The sequence below is a fragment of the Astatotilapia calliptera genome, chromosome 18 (assembly GCF_964374335.1).
Source record: "Astatotilapia calliptera chromosome 18, fAstCal68.1, whole genome shotgun sequence".
Lineage (NCBI taxonomy): Eukaryota > Metazoa > Chordata > Actinopteri > Cichliformes > Cichlidae > Astatotilapia > Astatotilapia calliptera.
Window position 1 is genome coordinate 2,343,247 of NC_137439.1, and position 23,374 is coordinate 2,366,620.

At 44.7% G+C, this 23,374-nt stretch overlaps 1 protein-coding gene and 1 long non-coding RNA gene across 2 annotated transcripts; one reads left to right on the forward strand and one right to left on the reverse strand.

The window, feature by feature from the left end:
• The first annotated feature begins 1,207 nt into the window (after positions 1-1,207).
• On the forward strand, positions 1,208-4,162 carry LOC145421744 (uncharacterized). Its single transcript, XR_013903112.1, has 3 exons — positions 1,208-1,347; positions 2,100-2,212; positions 4,041-4,162. It is a non-coding gene; the product is annotated as an uncharacterized LOC145421744 (long non-coding RNA).
• An 858-nt stretch (positions 4,163-5,020) lies between these two features.
• Positions 5,021-9,092, reverse strand: LOC113010371 (uncharacterized). The gene is made up of 5 exons (XM_026149402.2): positions 8,379-9,092; positions 6,233-6,298; positions 6,073-6,157; positions 5,903-5,988; positions 5,021-5,808 (listed from the first exon to the last, which is right to left on the reverse strand). Exons 1-5 carry the CDS (start codon positions 8,421-8,423, stop codon positions 5,764-5,766), a joined length of 327 nt encoding a protein of 108 aa, XP_026005187.1. The 5' UTR covers positions 8,424-9,092; the 3' UTR covers positions 5,021-5,763.
• Between the last annotated feature and the right edge of the window lie 14,282 nt (positions 9,093-23,374).

Genomic DNA, 23,374 nt, shown 5'->3' on the forward strand with positions numbered 1-23,374 from the left:
AGTCTTCTGATATTTTGACCGGCAGTTATGCAGGATTTCCAGGGACACTTGAAGTTCGTCTTTTCCATTTCCTCTCGGCTCGGCGACATTCACGCCTGAGGGTGCGAGTGGATTCATTCAGCCATGGTTGGTAAGTGGGCTTGAAGCGTTTAGCCCTTAATGGAGCCACAGTGTTTAAAATCGAGGCGCATGTTGAAATAAAAGAGTTAGAAAATTCATCAACCAATATAGCTGAATTACAGTAGGTATCATAAAAATGAATCTAAAAGAACTCAACAGAAATTTAAGACATTGTGTTGAACATCCTGAAGACTGATTTTTATTCCTAAAGAACATGAAAATAAAAATAAAATGAATGGATGGGTGTTCAAGAATATTCTGGAGCTCCATAACAGCTTCTTATTTTCAAACACTCTTTAAATGCAAAATAAAAATCTCAGAAAAAAGACCACGGCAGCTTTTTGTCTTCTTTCCTCTCATAAAACAACCTCCACATTCGTCAGGTGACCCTACTGAGGGGTCCGACCCATATGTTGGGAACCACTGTGCATGCAGACGGCTCCAGCTGCAGCAGCTGCAGCTGCAGCTGTGATGCATCATCAGGCAGCAAAACAAAGTTTGAAGTTTTGGAGGAAAACAGTTTGAGCTGCTTGCAGAAGCTTTACTTCTTTACTGATTTAGAGCTTCTGACAGAAGGCAGCAGACGACACTACATTTAATGTGCCCTACTAACCATCCTACTACAGCTTTAACTACAACATGAATAAATAGTTCATAACATTTTAATTCAAATATTTTTCTCTTTTCTTGGAAATAATTTTGGATTTTTGACCTTGACGAGAATTTTTCTCATTTTTCACTTTTTACAAATCAAATAATCAGCTAAGAATTATTCAAATGAGAATATTAACAATCTATAATTAAGAAAATTCATCTCTGGGCAGGGTTTGCACAGAAGGAGTACTTGTACTTTGCGGTATTACTACTTGAATAATCTGACGGCTTCCTGCACTGCTGGATAAACAGGAGGTTAAATATTTCCGCCTGTGATCTCGTCTTATCTCTCCTCCAGCATCTGTCGCCCTGCAGCAGCCCCCCGGCCGCCGTCACTTCACAGTTTAAAGTGTTTTTTTAAAAAGTAAAAGAAAACCACCCGAAACACTTATTTCAGTGTAATTCCGTGTCTGACACATTCAGGTAAAAGTGCGTAACCTCCTCACAGCTTCCTGTCCTCCCCCCTCCCTGCTGCAGAGGTGGGCCGTTCCCTCTGCTCTGCTCCTGTGTGGGACGAACCATCTGAGAGCTGCGGGGGTGCTGCTGCTCTGCTGCGTCAGACCACCTGCTGAGGTAAGAAGAGATTTCAGGTTTTCAGCTCACAGACTTGATCCGGTTAGAGAGCCGCTGACTCTCACCGACCTGCAGGACGACTGGGACCAGCCTCACTGGTGTGACTGGTGTTTACTGCGGTCCTTAAAGACGCGCAGTCTCAGATATTTACAACTAATTCTATTTAAGGTCATTTACGCTGAACGCAGGGGCTGTTCTCCTGAAGGGGGCGCTGGAGTAAACAAAATAAAATCAAACTAAATAGAGTAGAATAGAGTAAAAAAGTCATGATTATCATTTATGGAAAATTTAAGGGAATTTAAAAAAATGTCACAATTTACAAGAAAATAAAGTTTTAATATAATATGATAAAGAAGAATAAAGTGCAGCGAGAGTGCGAAAAATATATGAAATGTAAAAATGTGCAGCCCTAACACCTATAAATATAATAAAAATGATAACTTACATATGTCAAAAATAGAATTCATGAATAATAAATATTTCTAAAACATGTCTTCATAAAGCAAATAGTGAACAATGTGTTTTTGTAACGGATTTTTAAAAATTCACTGATTTTATAAGACATTTTACTTAAACACAAAAATTAAGGAACACTTAAACACTGCTAATGATTCACACCTGTGGAGCTCACCTGTCCGTGCCCCCCCCCCCCCACACACACACACACGTTGCCATGGTTTCTGTGATCCTGTGGGTGTAATGAAGCCGCTCGCTGTGTTTTTGACATTCCTGTGTGGATCTCTGCACTGCAGGCTGCGGCCGACATGACTGAACACAGATCAGATCCTCCTCCGTCCTTCAGGCTCCGTCATGTTCGACTCGCTGTAACACACTGACGGCAGACAGCTGCAGCTGCTGTGCACAGGTACACGAGTGCTATCAGCTTCATATACTGACAGCATCAGCACACATGAGAAAATGTGCTTCCACTGCAGCGCTGTGTGTAGCAGTCTGTGCCCGGTGGACTGGAGCCTGTTCTCCTTCCTAAAAGTTTTTATACCTGCAGTCCAACAAATCTAAGTGTCAAAAAGCTGCAGTTCCTGTAATGTCCACCAGAGGCTCCATAGACTTCTATGTTTACCGTTTTAATATTAGAGCAGAAGTAGACATGTTTACAGCCTCATAAAAAAACTTTTTCACCATTATTAGGGGTGTGGCCTATTTGACTGACAGGTGGATGGTGACACAGGTGGCTGGAGCTGCTAGCTGTCGGCTAGCTTCACCTGAACTAGACCTCTGCACCATGTTTATGCTGTTGGAGCCTGTTTAATTCAATGATCTGACCAATCATATTACCGCTGTGAGGTTACTTGTACTAACTGGTGACGGCCATCTTTTAAATACAGTCTGTGGTGAGGATGTGAATCTGGAAAAATCTGTAACATCCAAAACAAAAAAACAAGAATCAAAGAAGTAATCATAATTTTAATAAACATTTCTACATCTTCTGGTTCATTTTAGGCCGTCTTAGATCATTTTGACCTCCATGTTTAAACTAAGACTTCACACTCTACAGCTGGTTTGGGCTGAGTTGGTATCTGGAGCTGGAGATGTGAAAGAACGTAGATGCAGTAGATGCAAGCTGACGTCTCAGAGTCCTCTTCTTCTTGATCCTTCCTGTAAAGAGAAACTCATATGATCAAACACACAGCAGCAGCTTCATTAACAGCTGTGAGAGAAAGCCTGGGAGACGTGCTCTGGCCCTTTGCTCGATTTCAAATACCCCAAAATACCCAAATATTGACAGAAGTGTAAAAATTACAAGCACTCATTATACAAGCTGGTCCATTCATGTTGTCGTTTTGGTGGTTATTAATATTTTTTCACAGGCTTTGACACAAACGTGATTCCCTTTCTGCTCGGCTGATGCTGTAAAATAAATGTATCAAACTTTAAAATGAAGATGACTAAAGACTGTTTAAGAAAGTGCATCATATCAGAGTTTATGATGCTTCCATGCGACTCATCTGGGTTCACATCAGGAGCTAAATGCACGGAGGGCAGACTGCAAGAGTAAAATCTGAGCAGAGGATTAGAAATCAGCTTGTGCTGTAACTCATTTAGTGAAAATTCAGACTAACACCATAAATGGTTAATCTAAAGTTCTGAGAATGGGAAGAGCTCACAGCGACATCTGAGGACATGTTAACTGCAGCCTTGTTAAAGCAAGAAAACCCACAAATATAACACAAAAAGCTCAGAAATGTCTGAAGAACTTTTTGTTAGGTTTGTGTGAGATTTGGATGATGAGTCAGAATGAGTTTGTTTTCTTTTTAATGTGAATTTGTATATTCTGTTTGCTGGATGTGGAACAGGAAGTGCAGCTTTTTAAAAGCCTTATAAACCGTGCAGTACCAGAGCTCGCCTCTAGGGGTGCTGTTGTATTCATGTTCATGTTTTTAATGTTGTCTAATGAATATTGAAAAGTGTCGGGTTTCTGTTACGTGTGCAAATATCACTGAGCTGTTTTAGGGAGCAGTTTGATAAATTGAAGGAAGAATAACAAGTTTTGATTTTCCACGCTCAGCAGGAATGTTGTCTTTTCCATAAACTGGGAAACTCTGTAGCCCGGATCATTAGAGGAGCTCTGTCTGCTTCCTTTGATAACAGATTCATAATATTTTACCTTTTCTGCCACAAAATGTTCTGCTAATCTGCCGCAAAGCTGAAATATGACTTTCTTATTTCTTTAGGAGCACCAACTTTCAACGATGCAGATTTCTGTGTCTGAATAAAACCAGAGAAAGATTTAAACTGGACTTTCACAGACGACACATTCATTGTGCAAGCAGTGATTAAATATTTGAAGCTGTGAGTGAGTGTGCTGCTTGTTCTTGTATTCATCAGGTCCCCAAACTGTTCTATGAATTATATGAAGCTTTAAAAACATGAAGTTGAGGACCCGTCGTGTTTAAATGATGCATTAAGACCTTAAATATAAAAAACTGCTCAGCAGTATGAAGAGAATCTTTGGATTTTAGACAAAACACTGAATCTGAAAACACAACTTGGAGCTTAAGCTCTCACTTCTTGTTGTGCAGTTTTCCACCGCCTCACTGGAAGATCCTGAATCAGGAATTTCTCCAACTTTTTCTGCACTTTTTACATTTTCAAACCAAAGAACTTGAAATTGTAGAAGTGCACTTACCTGGACATTGGTCCAAATAAATTTACTAACAGACTAACTTACAAAATTAAACTTATTGGCAATGATTTTTCCCACGGACCTTAAACACAACCTCTAAAGAGGAAATTTATTAGAATACAGATCAGCTTCTCAGACCTTAATATGCTTAATTTTAATGTTAAGACTTTAAATTCATGCAGAAACCCTTATTTATGTGACACATTATGTTATTCTTACAACTTTCAACTATCAGAACTGCTTCTGTTTGCATGTTTGCAATATAGACAAAAAGAAGAGAAAAATCCAAAAGAAATAAACCACATTTTAGTCTTTTGGAACCGCCAGTTTATTTTAGTACCAAACCTTAACTTTTATGTAATATGAATTATATGGATGTAATGAGTGTAAAATGTCCAATAAGATGTGCTGGACCCACCTCCTCGCTGTTGTGACCCTAAAGTAAAAGCAGACCTCAGGTTTACCTGCACTGCTTCCTCTTCCTCACAGGAGAGCAAAGCACAAATAAAAAGGGGCAGAGATACAAAGTACAACTCACAAAATAAAAGTCCGGTTTATTGTCAAACAACAAACTTTGCACATACATCAAAACAGGCCGTCATAAAACAAAAAGTCGCTGACAAAAACAAAACCAAAAGAAAAAAACCAAAAGAAAGGAAAAAGAAAAGAGGCTCTTTTCTTTGGCCTTACCCTCCCATACAAACAAACTAGTTATGGTACAGCTAAAGTACATACATTAAATTTACTGGAATGCTCTGAGTTCAACGGCTTAAGAGGTTGTCTTTCATGTTTTTATTCATTTTATTTTTTTACACGTTTTTCTAAGATCTGTTGAGATATCGTAACATGGTCAACCAAGTAAAATCTTTCGTTAGAGAAGCACCGATTTGGTCTGACGGGATCGCTGCCGAGAGAGAAACTGCCCCCCTCCCCTCTCCTAACAATATGTACAAAAATATAAAATGTAAATAAAAATACAAACAAATTCTCCTTTTGTGTTGTTGCTGAAGAGAAGCCGGATTTCTGCGTCGTCGATGCGGTGGCGGGTTCCTCTAGAAAATTTGTCTCGCAGCGTCGAGGGGAGCTCGGGTGGGTGTGGGCGTGGCGGGTGTTTGTTGAACTCTACTTGCTAATGACCATGTTGGATTTTTTTTATTATTATTATTTTTTCCTTTAAATCAGTCCTCCAGCCCCTCCACCTGCGACATAGAAAAATGGTCAGAGGTGAAGAATCAGGAAGTGGTTCAGCAGGATGGCGCGGGGGAAACGCATCAATCGTCATCGTCGGTTTTCTGCTTCTTGGTTTCGACGTCGTCCTGAAAGAAGAGAAGACGGTGGCGGGTTAGACCGGCGCCTGCTGGGTGTCACGGCGACGCTCGATTTAAGGGCGTTTAAGCGCCGCTGCCTCACCTCGTCGTCGTCCTCGTCATCCTCAGCTGCCCGTTTTGTGCCACCCTCAATCTCGTCGTCGTCCTCCTCCTCATCTTCCTCATCACCTACAGGACAGAAGTTGAAAGGTGAGAAAGACTAACAAGAGTTCTTTTTTTTTTTTTTTAAAGGCAAATAAGCCTTCAAGCTACCTTCTCCATCATCTTCCTCTTCTTCCTCGTCCACCTCCTCGTCCTCCTCGTCATCTACCTCGGGCTCACCGTTCTCCTCATTCTCCTGGAAAATACAAAAATGGTTAAAAATGTCCGACTCTGTGCAGAGAGCTGCTGCGGCGGCGGCGATGGCGCTCACCTTCCCATTGGTGGCGGCGTCTTTGCCGTTCTCCTTCTCCTCCACCAGCTTCTTCTCTTTCAGGTCCTGGAAACAAACAGAAGCAAACATCAGAAACTGAACCTGCTCATCTGCCCAGCAAAACGCGCTGCTGGGTTTAGACTCCGCCCACCGCTACCTGCCCTTCTACCTACTGGCCTACTTAGCAGCGTCCCAGTGCTTGCTGGGAGCTGCACGTTTTTCTGCCTTCCTATTTAAACACCATATTGGTCTCCGCAGATCCTCCCCCCACCTCTTCCCTCTCCTCCCACTCCATCCCCTCTAATGTGTTGTAATCTGATACTTTGATGTGGCCCGCGGGGCATTCTGGGTATTGTAGTCTTCTATGGGCCGCTGTCGCCGCCATATGTCACGAGACACGCCCGGGAGAGGCACTGCAATACCCAGGATGCACCCCGTTTAAAATAACACAGGAGGGCGCAGGAGCAGGGAGGGAGCAGGAGGAGGGGTCGGTGATGGAGGAGGAGGAGGCGGCGGAGAGAGCGCGATGCACGCTGCTGCTACTGCTCGTTGTAACGGAGGCAGGAAAGGACAATAGAAGACGACACATGGCAGGCGAGCGAAGACACGGCACCTTCCGCCTCCGTGCTCGAGCTCAGCGCGCACTAACGCCGCTTCTCTTCCTCGTTTTGTTCCCTCATAGCCTATTATCCCCGCCACACGCGCGCCTCACGCATCCACACGTAGGCTGTTATTGATTAATTGCTCTCCATAATCTTATTGGTTGAAATCCATTAAGCTGTTAAGCGGCAGGAGGAGAGCAGCCTGGCCGCGCGCTGCGCGTAAAAACGCGCCTGTGCGTAAAAACGCTCCACAACTAAAAATAGTGAACAGGCTCCCCGGATTACCCGCGCTAATGCCTGTCCAACTTTTCCCCTCTACACCTTCACCACCTCCTCCAAATGGACATTTGTTACAATCGCTCAGAATTATCGGGCTCGCTGCTGCTCTGATTCCCGGGATGATCGCGGTCCGCGGAGCCACAACTCCCCCCGCGGGGGCGATTAAACTTTTACCCGATCTGATCCAAAGTCCACGCGCACAAAAACTCGCGTTTTCACAACAAAAGCAGCTCAAACGTTTAAACGGAGGAAAAACCCGCAGAAAGAGGGGAAAACCAGCAACGTCACATCACACCTCCACAGCCCGGCCACGCGCGCTCACGCGCACACACACACACACACACACACAGAAAGAAGTGGCTGCATTACAAAAAAAGAAAGAAAAGTTTCCCCTGAGACCGAAGCGCGCCCTGCAAACAAGCCCCGAAAACACCAAAGCAAAGCGGAAGCCCCGCGCTCACAGCCGCTCACGCGCTCCGGGAGCGGAGACCGGAGCAGCTGAGGCTGGAGCAGCGGCGGCCGCCGACCTTCCGGAGTCGGTAAACAAACGGGGTCAGACGGTGCAGGCAGATCGGTGGCGTTAACAAACGGGCTCACGGAAATAAGAAATAAAAAAGGCGGGAGGAAAAGTGCAGAACCGAAAGTTCAGCGGAGGACTACGCACCGCCTGACGCGCTGTCCTCCATTCAAACGGAGCAAACCCCGGGCTGGAGGTCCGCGTCCACGCATCCACCGGCCGCTCACTCCGTCACCGCTCCCGGTAATGCGACCCGACCGAGTCCCTGCACCGGGAACGGAACCTCCCCTCGATCTATACGCGTTAAGAGCCCGAGATGCGGGATAGATGTGCGCGGCGCCCCGGCGCTCACAACGAGCCCGAAAACCCCGCGGGGAGCGAGCCGGGGGACCGGAGCTGCTCGGTGTCCGGGTCCCGCTTGGATGTGCGCGTGGAGCAGCAGGAGAACCGAGCTGCTGGCAGAAACAAAGACCCGCGCAGACCGGGACGCTCCGGACAATGAGCCGCGGCGCTTTAACGCTGCCCGTGATGCGGTGCCGAGACCCCCCACTTCCCTCTACACACAGAGTTCAGGGGGAAAGACGCGAACACCGACTTTTCTTCTCCACCTCAGACTCCACAGAGTCCGAGCGAGCGCGAAGCGACGACGGAGAGGTTTTAAATGTAGGTTAGAGCCTGGAGAGCTTTATTCTTGTAAGGGGGCTCCGCGGAGACACGGCCCCGCGAATGGAGGTGTGCGGCGGCTTACCTTGGCAGAGATATCCGAGCCGGAGTCGACCTGTGTGTCTGCCATTGTTTAGTAGAATAAAATAAAGGACGGCTGAAATGAAAGGTTGAATAAAGTAAATCCCCTCGTCTCGGTTAGCGGATCAATCAGTATTATATTGTGCCAGTGGCCAATGCTTCTGACGGCCGAGCCTTTAATATAGGCTTGTGGGCGGGGTCTTCATGAGGTCGGTGGTCTCTGATTGGCCAGAGGCTCGGCAGAGGTGTTCTCCTAGCGCGTAGAGTAACAATGGATAGGATTTCTTAACCCAAAGGCCACGCCCCCTCCTATTCTATCGCTGCAACCGTCCCTTTCTCCCCTAAAACAATAATCAGAGTCGATAAAAGCCCACAAAACGGACCGGAGCCGGAACCGTGGCAGCTCCACAGCACCGTGAGCGCAAGAAAATCGAGTTTCCGTCGAGTTACGCAGTAAATATGTCGAATCGAGAGCGCTTCGGTTGACGTAGTGTCACTTTGATTGATTGATGTGCGTCTGGACGAGTCAAGCGGCGACTTCAGACGGTTTCTCCCGCCCACCGCCGCGACGGGGGAATAGAGGCGAAGTGTTTGGGAGGGAAACGTGGACGACACGGATGTTATTACGGATTAAATCGGGCTTTTCTCCCCAAAAGTTAGTGTCACATCTCAAGCTCCATGTGAACAACATCAGTCAGATACAAGGCGCTCAGAGTGTAAATGTGGAGCGGCGCCGCCATGTCACATCGCAGCTCTTCGTCGCCCCGCCCCTTCCCGACGTCCATGTTTGAAACTCATCCCTGTATGTGCGCACTTGACACTCTTGAGGGCTTTTTTTTTTTTTTTACATAACAGCCCATAAATTCGTGCGCCAAGGTCGAGACACAAATAAACACAGTGCCCGTCGAACAACACACACACAGCCGGCTCTGACGCCGTGATTCGGGCTGTTCGGGCTCAGTGAGCGGGTGCAGTGAACAGTGCTGGTGGCTCATTTCCTCCGCCTCCATTGTTAGGACCCACAGAGAAATGCCCCGCCGTGGAGGAGGGAAAAAAAGCAGTGCGACATAAAAGACATGCGATGAGAGAAGTGCGGAAAATAATTATAATGTGCTCATGAACTGACGCGCATTCTTATGAAACACAAGGGCAAACACGTATTTTCCTTACCGACTTTTGTACACATGGCTTTTACAAGCTGAACTGAGAAGGACAAAGCGGCACGCAAAAAAGGGTAGCCGCCATTGCTCAGTGTTGATGGGGGATGGGAGCAAAGTGTGCTCCGGTAACAGGCAGCCCACATTCACATTCTACTCTGATGACGCACTTGGCCGCAGAGGACGGCTCGGATTGGTCGGTTAAGTGGAATAAACACGGCTTTGGCGCACGGCAGGCGCTGATTGGTTACCGCCGACGTCCGTCAATTCGAAACTAGGCTCAGTCGGCTGGCGGTAAAGAGCGGGCCCGGATGCTGGATCCGGACTGTGCTTCCATCAGTGTAGAGTTTCAGTTCTGTCTTTGACATGTTTGATTTCCCAGTTGTTGCCTTTTAGTTTTAGCGCCACGATCTCTGAGAGACACTCATTATGCTTAATTGTTTGGAAAAGCCGGGCTCTTCATGTTTCATTAGGCTGTATTATAAAATATTTAAACAGGTATCAGAGAGAGCAGATGGAGGCGGTGATCCTTCAACAGAACCAAACTCTGTCTCCCTGCTGCATCCATCTAACCACGTTTTGAGTGTGTGGAAAATATGAATTTGCTGACATGCACCTGCAGCGCGTCGACCTGTTTATGTGTTGATTTTGAACTTGTGCATTAAAGCCCAACTTTTATACTGTGCATTACATTCATATACTGAGTAAAGATGATGGATGTAGCTAATGTGATGAGCCATCCCTTACTGAATCGTCCAGAAGCGTCTTGGTGTTGAAACCAGACGAGAAACTTGATACTGCCAGGAGTTTTAAGTCACATGCTCGTACCCCGAGTCATTGTCATTTTTGACTCTAACAGAGATCGTTATTTAAAAAGGAACACTATAAGGTATTGATTGCGACCATAGAGCCACCAGGAAAGTCTTTAATGAGGTTATAGATTGGGAGAGCCAAAGGTCAATGTGTCAAAGACAACTAAACCATCCAGAGGAGTCGCCCCCTGTTGGCCATTATATAAGAAAAAAGTACTTTTCAGAACCCGAAGCTATGTCCGAATTTTAACCTTGCAGGTAAATGTCTGTATTTTCGGGCTTAGGCTGCATTAAATCTGGTTTCCATGGTAACACCAGATGTAAAACACAACAGCAAAGTAAAAAAGTTCCCAAGAAAAGTTCCTGATGAATCTGAAGACACAGATCATTCGCAGGAACTATTACAGTTTAAAACAAGTGAAAAAAATCATCCTATGTGTCGAATCGAGAGCGCCGTGTGACCTCAGTAAACGCTATCATCAACAGCTTGTGGTCTCACTCGTGTGTTTCAACTCTAATCAAAGTCCATTAGTTCCCAGAAGGACAGTAAAGCTGGGTGTGATCGACAAGTCGCTAGCGTATAAGCATCCAGTATCCCTCTAATGTGACATCTTCTTAAGATAAGATGATGATGGTCAGTGGGCTCAGCTTCAGTCTTTACAAACTAACAGGTGACATCACGATGGCTACGTCCATCATTTATTCATCATGTGACTTCAGCATCCTACTGTAGAGTCAAAACCATCAGCTGTGTTAGCACAGAAACTAGCAGAGATGACGTATTTCCATCAGGTTTGAACTTCTTTTAAAGATGTCCTCTTTTTCTTAAAACATGAACTACACCCCAATAAAACATTGACTATTAAAATCATAAAACCAGGCTCGGTTTCCAAAAAAGAAGAAACTTTGTAAATGTAGAGTTGACAAATCAAACATGCACGTGGCTCGTAGATGTGCATTACTGCCTGCATCAGGCTCACCAACTGCAGACAAGACTGATGATGTCTTCTAAACATCTGTGTTTCCGGTGTGTTCGACACATTGGAAACTGAAAGAAGCCCGAAATGTTTTTGTGGGAGCCAAGTTAAGATGGGGCAGCAGGGTAGAACAGAGCCACACGGTTTTCCTACCGTAGTATGTTATTTTGTTGAGGACAAGTTAAACCTGACCACTCCTGTAAGATGCAAAACCGTGGAATAAATTTTTTGTTACATCTTTTCACATCGGAGTCCCGTGGAGTTCTTTTTCCTCTTCAAACTGACGTACGCGAGTGAATCACGGGAAAACTGGTCTCACGGCTTAAACAGTTTTCTTAAAATAAACAAAGTAACACAATTAATCAATTATAAGCAGAAAAGAGTAACAGAGTTGGTCAGTCAGATTCAGTACTGATTTGGTGCACCAGAACCCAACCGTCGGTCCAACTCTGGGTACAGAACAAATCTATGAGCCAAGGTTGGATTAACGGCCGTGCAGAGCGGTCAGCTGCCTCTGGCCTCCAAAGCTCTGAGTTTGCAGCGTGTCAATTGGTTGTAGATAACTTGATTAACCACAGATCTGAATTTGAATCACAGAAGATCAATATCAGCTGAGACAGGTACTTAATGTTCAGGAGAAGCAGAAGAAAGACTGCTGTTAGTTTAGTTTAATTCAGTGATAAATAAATGGTAAATAGCCTGTATTTGTATACTTAGGCTTTACATAGTCCAATAACACACTTTGGTTCTCAGGTTGGTCGGACCATGCTGGGTGTCAGCTGGTCCTCCTTTGCCATAACACAGCTGAGCATGCCGCCGCTCACAGTTTGTAAGGTTCAGGGATTTGATGCCAGAATAGCTCCACACTAACACTGGAGTTCAGTGTAAATTTTAGATTTCAGAAATGAAAACTACACGAAGCACACGCCGTCTCACTTTATTCACTGAAGCAGCCGCTGCTACATGATTATCGTCACCCCGCAGCAGCGAGTGCAGTCACATAAACTGGTCACTGATGCAAATCAGCAGCGGACGCAGACAATAACTCAGCCTGTTCACGGACAGCTGCGTCTTCTGATACACTCCCAGTGTGTGTGTTGGGAAACCGCTTCAGGCTGTAACAATTATCATATGAAAAATGTCCAGTTATACGTTTAAAAACATTTCAGACGCGACTTTAAATTCAAACGCAGAGACAGAAACTTTAGTTTAGAGTGCAGATCATCTTTACTGAGCTCTAAAAAGAAAACAATCCAGTCATTGCTACAGTATTAAACTGCGGGTCATACCAACTGGGAATATGTCGACTTGTTATATAGAATTTATGTGAATGTTTCTTTTATATTGGGGATATTTTCATATTACTAACATAAAATAATCTTGTTTCCATGAAGTTATCGAGTCCCAGAACCTGCAGTTCCTTTAACGGCCACTCGAGGCTCCAGCAGTGAGTCCGTCCCCATAGTTAAAACATCCAAATGTGCAGCTGGAATAAACATGTTTACAGCCTGGTACAAAAACTGTTTTGGTCTCTATAGTAAATGTAAACTTTTAAAACAACTGTACGGAGTTTATTTTTTATATAACTCTTCTGTTTAAACTGTGTTAAGACTTAAAGCTAAATGTAGCATATTTAGCTGCTTTGCTTAATGGAACTACATTTAATTCCTGGGCTGCTTCCTCCACCAGCTGTCTCGGTCTTCATCTTGATAAACCGAGCAGATACTTGAAGTTTACACAGCTAAATATCTTGAAAGCTTACTTCGTGACCCATTGTTGGAAACTGGAATTGGCTGGACCGCGCTATGAATTCTGGGATATGGTGGGCCAAGAAGGACACACCCGACCCATCCTTCAAATTCGGGGAAAAGGAGGACTCAATTATCGGCTGTATTCGGAGGAGTCCACGAATTTGGACAGCCTTCAGCTCATCGCTGTGACGTAATCGGTCAGGAGGATGCAGCTCAGGAATTTGGACACACCCTTAGTCTCTCTGATGCTTCAGCTCACGTTACTCTACAAGCTACAGTTAGCTTCTTCTGACACGCTCTATGATGTGGACTTTCACCGTTTATTTAACTTCATGTAGAATCATCAGCTAACGTAACGAGCAAGTGTTTGTAGTGTCAGCTGAGTTAGAGAATATGAGGCCTGAGGTGTAAACAGGATTATTTCAACTCAGATTTAATCAAATCTAACATTTTGATTAATAGCTGTTATTTTTGTCAGATTGCTTTATGCTTCTTAACATCTTGATGCTGTTTTTTGTAAAAAGCATTGCTGCTGAAGATGCGTTACAAATAAATTTGCCTTATGTTGCCTTTTAAAATAACATTTAAATCCATTTAAAATACCACGCAGACTCACTTATTAACCATCAATGCTTCATCCATACATCTGGGTATAAAGATGCTCAGTTTGCAGCTGAGCTCAATAACTCGCTCCTGAATATTTAACCACATCAGCTCAGTTTAAGTTCATCAGTTCGGGGTGTTTGAATTGGATTTTAAATATTTTCGGAGCTTCAGCTCTGACACTAATCCAGGTTTCAAGTTAATCCCAGTCAGCCTGTAAGGGGAGACGTTTGGTTTGTGGGTGAGTCGACGTTACTCAAACACACAAAGCTTCTGTTTGGTTTCTGGTTTTTCTTGCTGGCTCCTGCAGGCCAATGTTCAGGCTGTGTCATCGTGACTGGAGGGAGGAGAGATAAAGAAGGGCCACCGTGGCGGCGGCAAAGGGAAAGGTTTTCTGGTGGTTGTGTATCATTCATCCGGCGTGCAGCCGACATGTCTGAACCTGTCGCAGCGACGCAGTGAGGTGGACGCAGCAGAAGAAGTTCAGATGAATCTGAGAGAGCGAAGCTCACAGAGGCTTTTCTGACATTTCCAACATCCAGTTGTTGTTTCAGCTTCAGTGTAATCTGCACTGAGAGCAGTTTCTCTTAAACCTGCGGTTTTTGATCAGGTTAGTGTGAAGCTCTTTGTGTCCGCTCCTCCCCCACAGCGAGGACTCCTCTGACAGTTTGATTTTTATCTCAAACCTTGAATACTTTCAGTTTTTGGCTGATAAACCAGTTTTATACATTTTCTATTACACTTTATTTTTTTCTCTCAAAAAACTCTCAACTTCAAAGTTTAAAGAAAAAGGTTTATCTAAACGTTGGCACACTAAACTGATGTCCACCTTTCCTTGGTATTTATTTAATAGAGAGAATGCACTGCTATAAAATCTGATGGAAGCAGTTACTACACTGTGATTTTGAAGGTACAAGTTAATATTTGAGGTAAAGAAAAACGATCCTCTGCAGGATTTTGGTGTTGTGAGTTCATAAAGTCAAAAGGTCAAAAAGTCAAAGCAAGTAAAAAACAACAAAGTGACATCGTTTGACTTCCCAGGACGAGAACACACTGAGACTCCATGAAGACTTTTATTGGTGGATTTGAATCCATATCAGACAAATAATAAAGCAGTGCTGATGATGAAGAAGAAGAACATTTTCCACTCAGTCCATGTTCCTGTCCATTTTCAGAGGAACGCCACTTGACCTATAAATCATTCAAGCATACGAAAGTCTCCAAAGTCATGAACCGCTGCTGTCTCTGCCCATGACACACAACTCAGCAAAGAAACAGCCTGTAGCTGTATGAGCAGACACTCTGTTACCAGCAGCCTGTCACAGAAGCTTGTTATTTGTTCTCTTTAGTTTGTATCTGTGAAAAATATCAAAGACAACATTAAAAGTATTTTTGCACCAACCAGGTGATCTCCAAAGAGATCTGAGCACGTCACGCACCGGGTCCTTAATCTGAGGAACCCGAACAAGAGGAGAACATAAGAACTAGAGAAGATGGAAAAATGCCAGACGCAGGACCTGAGGATGCACCAGCTCATCAGCTGATCCATCTACTGTTCACTGAAGCGTCTCAGAGGAAGGCTGAGTGTCAGTCATTCTGAGGGACGGCTGAAGTCTGATGGAGGGAGGAGTCTGAATCAGTGTCAGCAGGGAGGAGGTCAGGAGGTGGAACCAGCCCGGACAGGTCACCAGAGACAGACAGCCATCCACGCACACACACACACACACACACACACACACACACACACACACACACACACACACACACACACACACACACACACACGCACATGCACGCACAGTTAAGAATCACTAATTACCTGAAACACACTGTAAAGCAAAGGTGTCTATATACTTCTGACCACCAGATGCCTGCAGTGTGTCTACTGTAGGCAGACAGAGCACAGCTGCATGTGTCTCCGCCTGTTTGGCCCCCTAATGGTCAAATATCACATCAAGCATGTTTAACATTTAATGGGATGTAAAACGTTTGAGCCGCGCGCTCTGCGAAACATGTGGCAACAGGCAGCAGTGAGACATGGATGTGTTTAACCCGCGCTTTCTGGCACAAGAGGAAGTGCTCACAGCTCGTCTGACCGTGACTTCCTCTGAAGCAACACTGAGTCACGTTCGGCCTTTTTCAGCACGAGCTGAATGTAACGCGCAGGTTTGTGTTCAGCCGTGTTTATTTAGCCCATAGACAGACTCCAGGTTGACTCGGCAGCACAATCCAGGACACACGGAGCTGAAAACAGTTCATTTACAAAAAGAGTGCTTTCCTGAAAAACGTCCAATCAGAACCTGGTTCATCCTCAACTGACGGCAGCGCTGCGTTTACAGCTATTTGTTTATGAAGCAAAGTAGTAAACCTTTAATACCTGTAGCACCTTTAGCCTTTATAAGCAACATATAAATATCTAATAATTACCTGATTAAAGGTTAAAGTTTGTGAAGCCGTAATTAGAAAATAATTATGCTTATCATTAATCAGAAAAAGATAGAAGAGCGTGGTTTGTCTGCAGAGCTGCCACTGAGCAAAGACCTCCGGTCTAATGTCCTCAGCACAGACGAGACCAAAGAGGAGACGTTTGTCTATAATGCACAGCGCCTCAGAACGACTGCAGCACGCTGGTGAAGGAGCGAGCACTGGGTCATCTTACAGACACTGAGTTGACTCCTGCTTTACAGCCACTGTCGGGGAGTAATGGAGTACATGTACCACCGTTACGTATTTAAAATACAAAATATGAGTAACTGTATTCTGTTACAGTTACCGTTTCAAAAGGTGGTAATCAGAATACAGTTACTTTGTTGAAATAAATGGATTGCGGTCTTTCCCTGTTTCATATGTTGGGCTATGGCCTCTCTGTTTTTGGTAATTCCACGCAGGTGGAAACCCAAACAGACACGCATTAAGAGGCTCAAATGCCCGTGTCTCCCCTATTTGCGGCCCGCATAAGGACGTGAAGAAATGTTTTTTAAAATTAATATTCAAAAAATGATTTAATATGAAGGCAACGGGCAGAGTGTTACAGGCCTAAAGCATGTGCTGCAGGGAGAATGGACCCGTGATGTGTCTGTGAGCGAGGGAGGGAGAACAAGGAAAAGTAGGAGCTGTCACGGAGCAGAAACAGGAGCTGGAAGCATGTAAATATAATAATAACCACTGCAGCCAAACAGAGAGCCTGACGAGCCCAGTTGTAAGTAAGCTGTTAAGACTCGACTGTACACTGTGTTCGTGTTTTCCTCTGAAACAATAAGTTCCGTTGCAGCAGCCTTTCAACGCCTCTCTCTGTCTCTGCTAGCAAAGTTGACCCAGACAGCAAAGTAAAGCTAGTTTTCAGCTATGAGCCCGACATGAACCCGACGTATCAGCCAGAGGTCCCTTTACTACGGTTCGGAGCCGCTGACCTGTTTTATATACGCGCCGAATAGTTTCTATACGAGGTCGCTGCAAAAAGTGCAGCCTTACCTAATGTCCACCTACTGTTACTCATTTATATTAAGATTTAAACATCTAGTTGGTGTTGGTGTGGAGAGTAACCTTCAGTAATAGTAATAAATCTCACAGCAATAGCACATTCATGTAGATGTAAAAAGCATGGTAATATATTAAGTAATCCAAAGTATTCAGAATACGTTACTCTCATTGAGTAATGTATACGTTACAAAATACATTTTGGGGCATGTAATCTGTAATCTGTAATATGTAGTGGAATACATTTGAAAAGTAACCTTCCAACACCGTTTACAGCCAAGGCCGTTTAAAGCTTGGTAGAAACCAGCAGCAGATCTAAGAATGTCTAAAACAGGAATCAAGTGCAGACTGAAGCTGAGTGCTGTGCAGAAATGAACGCTGCAAACCTCGATGGCCTGAAGCTGCGCTGTGAAGACGACCAGAGCTCGTCCACAGCGACATGACGGCCACACAGAAACCTTCACTCCTGCTAACAGAGCTTCTACAAGCCATGAGGTGGACTCAGTGGTTCTCACACAACTTTCACTTTGTAAGCACTTTGGGACTTTTGTTGTCACACATCTCTAAATGAATGAACTCGTGCATTAGTTTTGGTTCCATTATGACGAATCTGTGTGTTCAGTTTAAGTTGTGCTCGTATAATTTTAGATGCAGATGATTTTCCTCGTGTCTTATGTATTTCTTGTGAACCTTGGGTACTTTCTTTTTCTTCTGACTGCTCATGAACTCTGTTTCCACTCTTGCTTTCATTGTGGATTTATTTTGGTTGAATAACTCGAGCTGCTCCTTTAATCGTTGCCATACCTGCACGTGTGCATGTGAGTGCTCGTTTTGAATTGTGAAACACGACAAATATAGAATCAGCACTGCCTGATCTGGCACAAGAGGAAGTGCTGAGGGCACGAACAGTGACAGGCCTATGAGGGTTATTAGGTCACGCTCCGTGAACAGCAACAGTTACCGCCTAATTCATACGAGCGACAGCCTGGATGGAATCTGATTCGCGCGCTGAAGCCAAAATAAAGTGAAACCTGAATGAATGAAAAGCAAACACAGAGTCAGTGTGAACGGGAGCAAATCTCCGCAGCAGGTTCAACATCTGGTGTTCAGCAGCCGAGCCGAGGCCGTCGCGGCGGCGCAGTAACGAACACGGAGTCCCAGTCACATGTTACTCTGAGTGCTTCTTCTAAATGTCTCACTGACACTGATAAAGGATGATTCTCTGCATCCGCTTGTCATCTTTAGTAACCAGCAGCCAATGAAAGCTTTCCCCTCGCTCTCCACAGGGTCACATGACTCTGCCATCCTTCTCGCTCGCCCACAGCTTGATTTCCCCGTTCACCATCGCCTCTTTCGCTCTCCCTCTCTCTCTGTCTCTCTCTTTATCGATTACCCCGACAAGGACATTATGCCTGACGTATGACATTACATGGAGCAGAGACAATGGAGGGCAGAGAGATAAGTGATTATCACCTCGAGGTGTTGGAGGCTCCTTTTGTGCAGAGCACATTGTGCAGTCTTTCTTTCTTTCACGTCTTTGCACAAACAATTTTTTAAAAAGGGGCAAAAATCAGTTCAGTGTGAGCGGTTGACCCTGTGTGCACGGCCTCATCTACACAAAGGATTTAATAACAATAACTAACCCTGCACACAGACGGTTTGTTCTCATGTTTGTGAATCGGCATCATTTTAAACACGTTTCAGGTGGAACATGAAGATGAAACAACAGAGACCAAGAAAAAATCAAACAAATGTCAGAATAAAAGTGAAGCTGCAGAAACAGGGCTGCTGATGCTGTGAGAAGCTCAGTGCAAATACAACAAAAGTGATAGTGTTCGTCCCTTAATGAAGCGGTCTGGTGTGGATGTCACAGCTGAGTCTCTTTTGTCTAATGGGAACTTTGAAGTTTTGTGACATTTCACTGATACGTCAGCCTCTTGTTGTTGTTGTTGGTCGTTTAATCCTCTTTATTTTCTCCCTACATTATTTCCACGTGTGGTCGATACCTTTTAGCAATTTGAGGGAATACCTTGTGACACTGCTGAAAATAAACTGGTGACCTGCATAACTATGGTAACTGGGATGGACTCCACCCCCCCAACGACCCTGGATAGGAGAAGTGAATGAGACGATGGATGGATGGACAAGATTTCAGTCTTTTGCAAACATGCTCAGTAAAATGTTTTGGTTCTTCATTTTTAAGTGTTCACACTTCAGTGGTCGTTGTTACCGGACTGATGTGTTGGTGTGATTCAACCTCGTCGCTCACAGATCCTTTTTATGCTGACCTTTCTAAAATAGTAAGACCTTAAAAAGACCCTAAAACTGACCTTTGTGAGCGGTCACCAGCAGTGGGGACAAAGAAGAAAAGGGGGAATCATTTCTTCAGCTGTGGAAACGTGCCTGCATGTGCGGTCCACCTTCATTAACGGCACACTGGACTAAAGAAATAAACTTGGTTGGATTACAACTGCAGGAAAAACACTGCAGTTCTCCTCCAATCAGAAACATTAACTGCAGGAACTTCCTCCAGGGACCAGGAAGTATGAATTTAATCTGCCTAATCTGTGTGGAAACGTTAAATAATGAGCTCTGTAATTCAGTGAGAAACAGCTGGAGGAACTAAAAATCGGGTCCCTAAGTTCCCAAACCCCTAGGAAGTATCGACCCCCCGGGAGGTTTTGGAAGTAGAAGAACTTCATTTAGACTCTGTTTCCTTTATTAGGCGAGCAGCTCAAATGGTTCTGGAAGCTCCCGTGGACACGAAGGGTTAACGGGAGTCCCGCACTCAGGGTAGGTTTGGTTTACAGCTGAGCTTCAAATTACCTGTTGATATCGGCTCCACTACAGCACACATGCTCGGCCCCGAGGGGCTTTCTCATCCTTGCAGTAACGCCGCTCTTTCATTCGCTTCATGATGCAGAGCGACGGCGAGCTGCACACTGATTCGCTGACCTGTCAGTTACCAGCGAGGAAACAAACTGAACAGGAGCGCGCCGCTTCAAAGCCAGGTCAAATATTAAACATACAAAGATCTGAGCACACAGACTAAAGTCCATAAAACATTCAAAAAACATTAAATAATCCATGAAGCTTGCTCACATCCACCAACAATAAACTGTAAAAGTGAGCATGTGTTCGGCTACGAGGGAAACACATCGTGAGCTGAGTGTTCATTAATATTTAACAGCCTGGTGGCCCGAGAGATAAAAGAATTGTTCAGCCTGTTAGATCCTGCCTTTGGTGGTGGAAATATCAGACTCTCCCCGCGGACGATGAAGGGGACGGACCGACCGGCACCACACCAAAGAGCTCGCCAACCTCGTCTGGATGCCGGATCCTGAAGGTTCAACTGTGTTTACGCTGAAACGAGTCAGACTGAAGTCTTTCATTTGAGAATAAGGTGACGAGCAAACAGTGGACTGAAGGATGGACGTACAGGGTCCGTGTAGAAGATCCCCAAACATGTCTGGCTGCTGATTGTTCAGACGTCTGTGAGGAAACATATTCTCAGCGGAGATATGAGCTCATTAAACTCTTTCATAATGACTTTATGATCTCTGTCACTCGCTTCATACAGATAGACAGATTAGTCTGTTGATCATACGGGATTCCCTCTTTAAAAACACACCAGTGACCCCAGACTGTACGATCATGTTTGAACCGAGTATCTTAACTTAGTGACAAACAAAGGTTCCCTGATGTTCCCTGATGTTTCCCGACCAGACTCTAAAACAGACCAATAACACAAACATACTGCGGTCCATTCAGATTCAGTCTGAGTAGGAAATCCTCTTCGCTGTGGGTGTCACAGTCGTGAGCCACTCAGATGTTTGCAGGACTGCAGGTACACAGCTGGATGGTTGTGACCACAGGACACAAACACCAACATTGTTTGGGTCAAAAATAATCTCTTCAGTCTTTTTCACTTTCAAAGCTTGGAGCTCTGAGTCACAACAAACGCCTCGTACTTCAGAGAGGACGCTCGTACTGTAAAGAGCGCAGTAAACACAGCAGTATTTTAAAGAGTAACTGTGTGGATGAGCACACAGAGCAGGGCTCTACTGTGGAGATGACACGACTCAGATTTGTAACCTTTTCCTGGGAATTAATGAGAACTTTCTTTTTTTATGACACTTTTACTTCTTTTTGTCACTTTAATTTTCAAGCTGAGCCAAACGTTTGTTCTTAACTAACTTGTTGTTTTATTGCTTCATGAATCTGTTATGATTGCGTGTGTGACGCTGAGCTGGGTTTGACGCGCCGTCACTGCTTCTACTGCGTGAATGCTTTTTGTTGCAAACAGCCAACTGTTTAAAATAAAAACAGATGCATGTTTGCAGCTGCAGACGCAGCGTGTCGGCGTGTGAGAATCCTGGAAAACCAGAATCCGACTGAAGCTGCTTCCAGCTCCATTTTCACTCCGGTTCGTAGAGGAGCACGCGGCTCAAAATAACCGCGGTTACACGGTGCAGCCTCTCGGCCCGTCCTCCGTGCTGCTCGCTGCTCTGCATCCTGAATGAACCTGAAGTGTTAAACTCATCACTTCCTGTGTGGGAGGAGAGACACCTTCAGCTTTAGTAACCGACTTATGAAAATAACCACAACTGGCACACTCCACAGCTTATTACTGCTTCTCACTGTTTTCTCTTTGGTTGATGGGCGTGAACCTGCTGGATGTTAGCGCCTGCAGTTTGTGGTCGGCTCCGCGAGTCCTGATGTTTAACAGTTACGCTGCATGTGAAGCGTGTTCTGTGTGTGCATCTCACAGAGGCTCGGCCTTCGCTCTGCAGCTTTACGAGGCCGTAGCCCGGGGCTCCACGTTTACTGCAGGAATTCTCTTTGTAAGAACAAGCTGAGACAATGAGGGGCTGGCAGGCCCTGCTGCTCCTCCTCAGCTCCTCCTCTACTCCTTCAACAGCTCTCCTCCTCCTTCACCAAGGAAACACTTCTGCTTCCACAGTGCCTCAGTGCAAGGCAGCAACACTCAACACTAATGTGGCCTCCAAATGTAAGAAGTGTCTCGTCAGGCTCACAGATGTGAATAAGGTGTAGCTGCTGACAGATAACGCTTCTGCAGACCAACTATATTAAGAAGTTAGAGTTTATCAGTCAGGAGATCTTGCGTCTTATTAGCAAAGCCAGACATTAAGTCCTGCATAAAGACCTGGAAAAGTTTCTCCACGTCTAGGTTGGATTATTGAAACTCCTTTTACTTTGGTCTTAACCCGACTCGTCTCCATAGGCTGCAAATTGTTCAGAGCGCAGCTGCTCGTCTCCTCACTGGTACCGGGCGACGTGTCTCTATCACCCGTCCTTGCCGACCTGCATCTGATTCCATTCAATCCTTCAAATCGCGGTTAAAACCCACCTAGTTAGCCTCGCCTTTTCTACCAGTTAGTGCATGTTTGTTAGTTTAATGCTTGTTTCTATCTTCGATCTGTTCTTAACTACTTTTAATCATTTTTAAAGTTTTTGACTGTTTTATCCTTTACACATATTGTTCTTTTATGCTTTTATATGCATTTCTTTTGCTTCTGTGTTTTAATGCCAGTTAACCTCCATGCTGGTACTTTGCCACAGCCTTCGTCCTCCCTGTTACTTCATCTTACTTCACCACTGGTTTTTGAATGTGCTATATAAATAAAGTTTGCGGTTGTTGTTGTTGTTGTTGTTGTAAGGTGTAGCTGCTGACAGATAACGCTTCTGCAGACCAACTACATTAAGACGTTTATCACACAGGAGATGTGATTCACTTCTTGCTGGTTTCCTTTTCACACGCTTAAACATCTCTACATTCATATCTACACCTTCATCTGGAAATGTTACCTAAATGACATCATCAGAAGGAAATCTGATAACAGAAGGACGCCATGTTGTTTGTGAAACTCTGCTTTTTCACCGTGTGGCTTAAACGCCAGCGAGCCCAAACCCTCAGTGCTTTACTGGTGACTCAGATCATTTCATGTTAAATCCAAAAGTACGAGTCAGAGAGAAGCAGGATTTCTTTTTTCCAGAATTTGTGTCAAATATTTTGATTTTCAGACACACCAGCAGGGAAGAAGCTGGAGTCTCTCGCCGGCGTTGGACAGATTGTCCTGAAAAATGGTGAATGACTCACCTGCAAAAATACCAACATCCCCATCAGCAAACACGCGAGCTCCACAGACCCTCAGCGGCCCAGCCCACTCCACTCATATCAAAACTGCTGGTGTGGCTCATC

Bases quoted from the DNA above. Each gene is read 5' to 3' on its own strand.
- LOC113010371 (XM_026149402.2), bottom strand. From the start codon at position 8,423: ATGGCAGACACACAGGTCGACTCCGGCTCGGATATCTCTGCCAAG. The intron at 6,158-6,232 runs GTGAGCGCCATC...TGTATTTTCCAG, and splicing joins ACGCCGCCACCAATGGGAAG to GAGAATGAGGAGAACGGTGA. The intron at 5,989-6,072 runs GTAGCTTGAAGG...TCTGTCCTGTAG, and splicing joins AGAGGAAGATGATGGAGAAG to GTGATGAGGAAGATGAGGAG.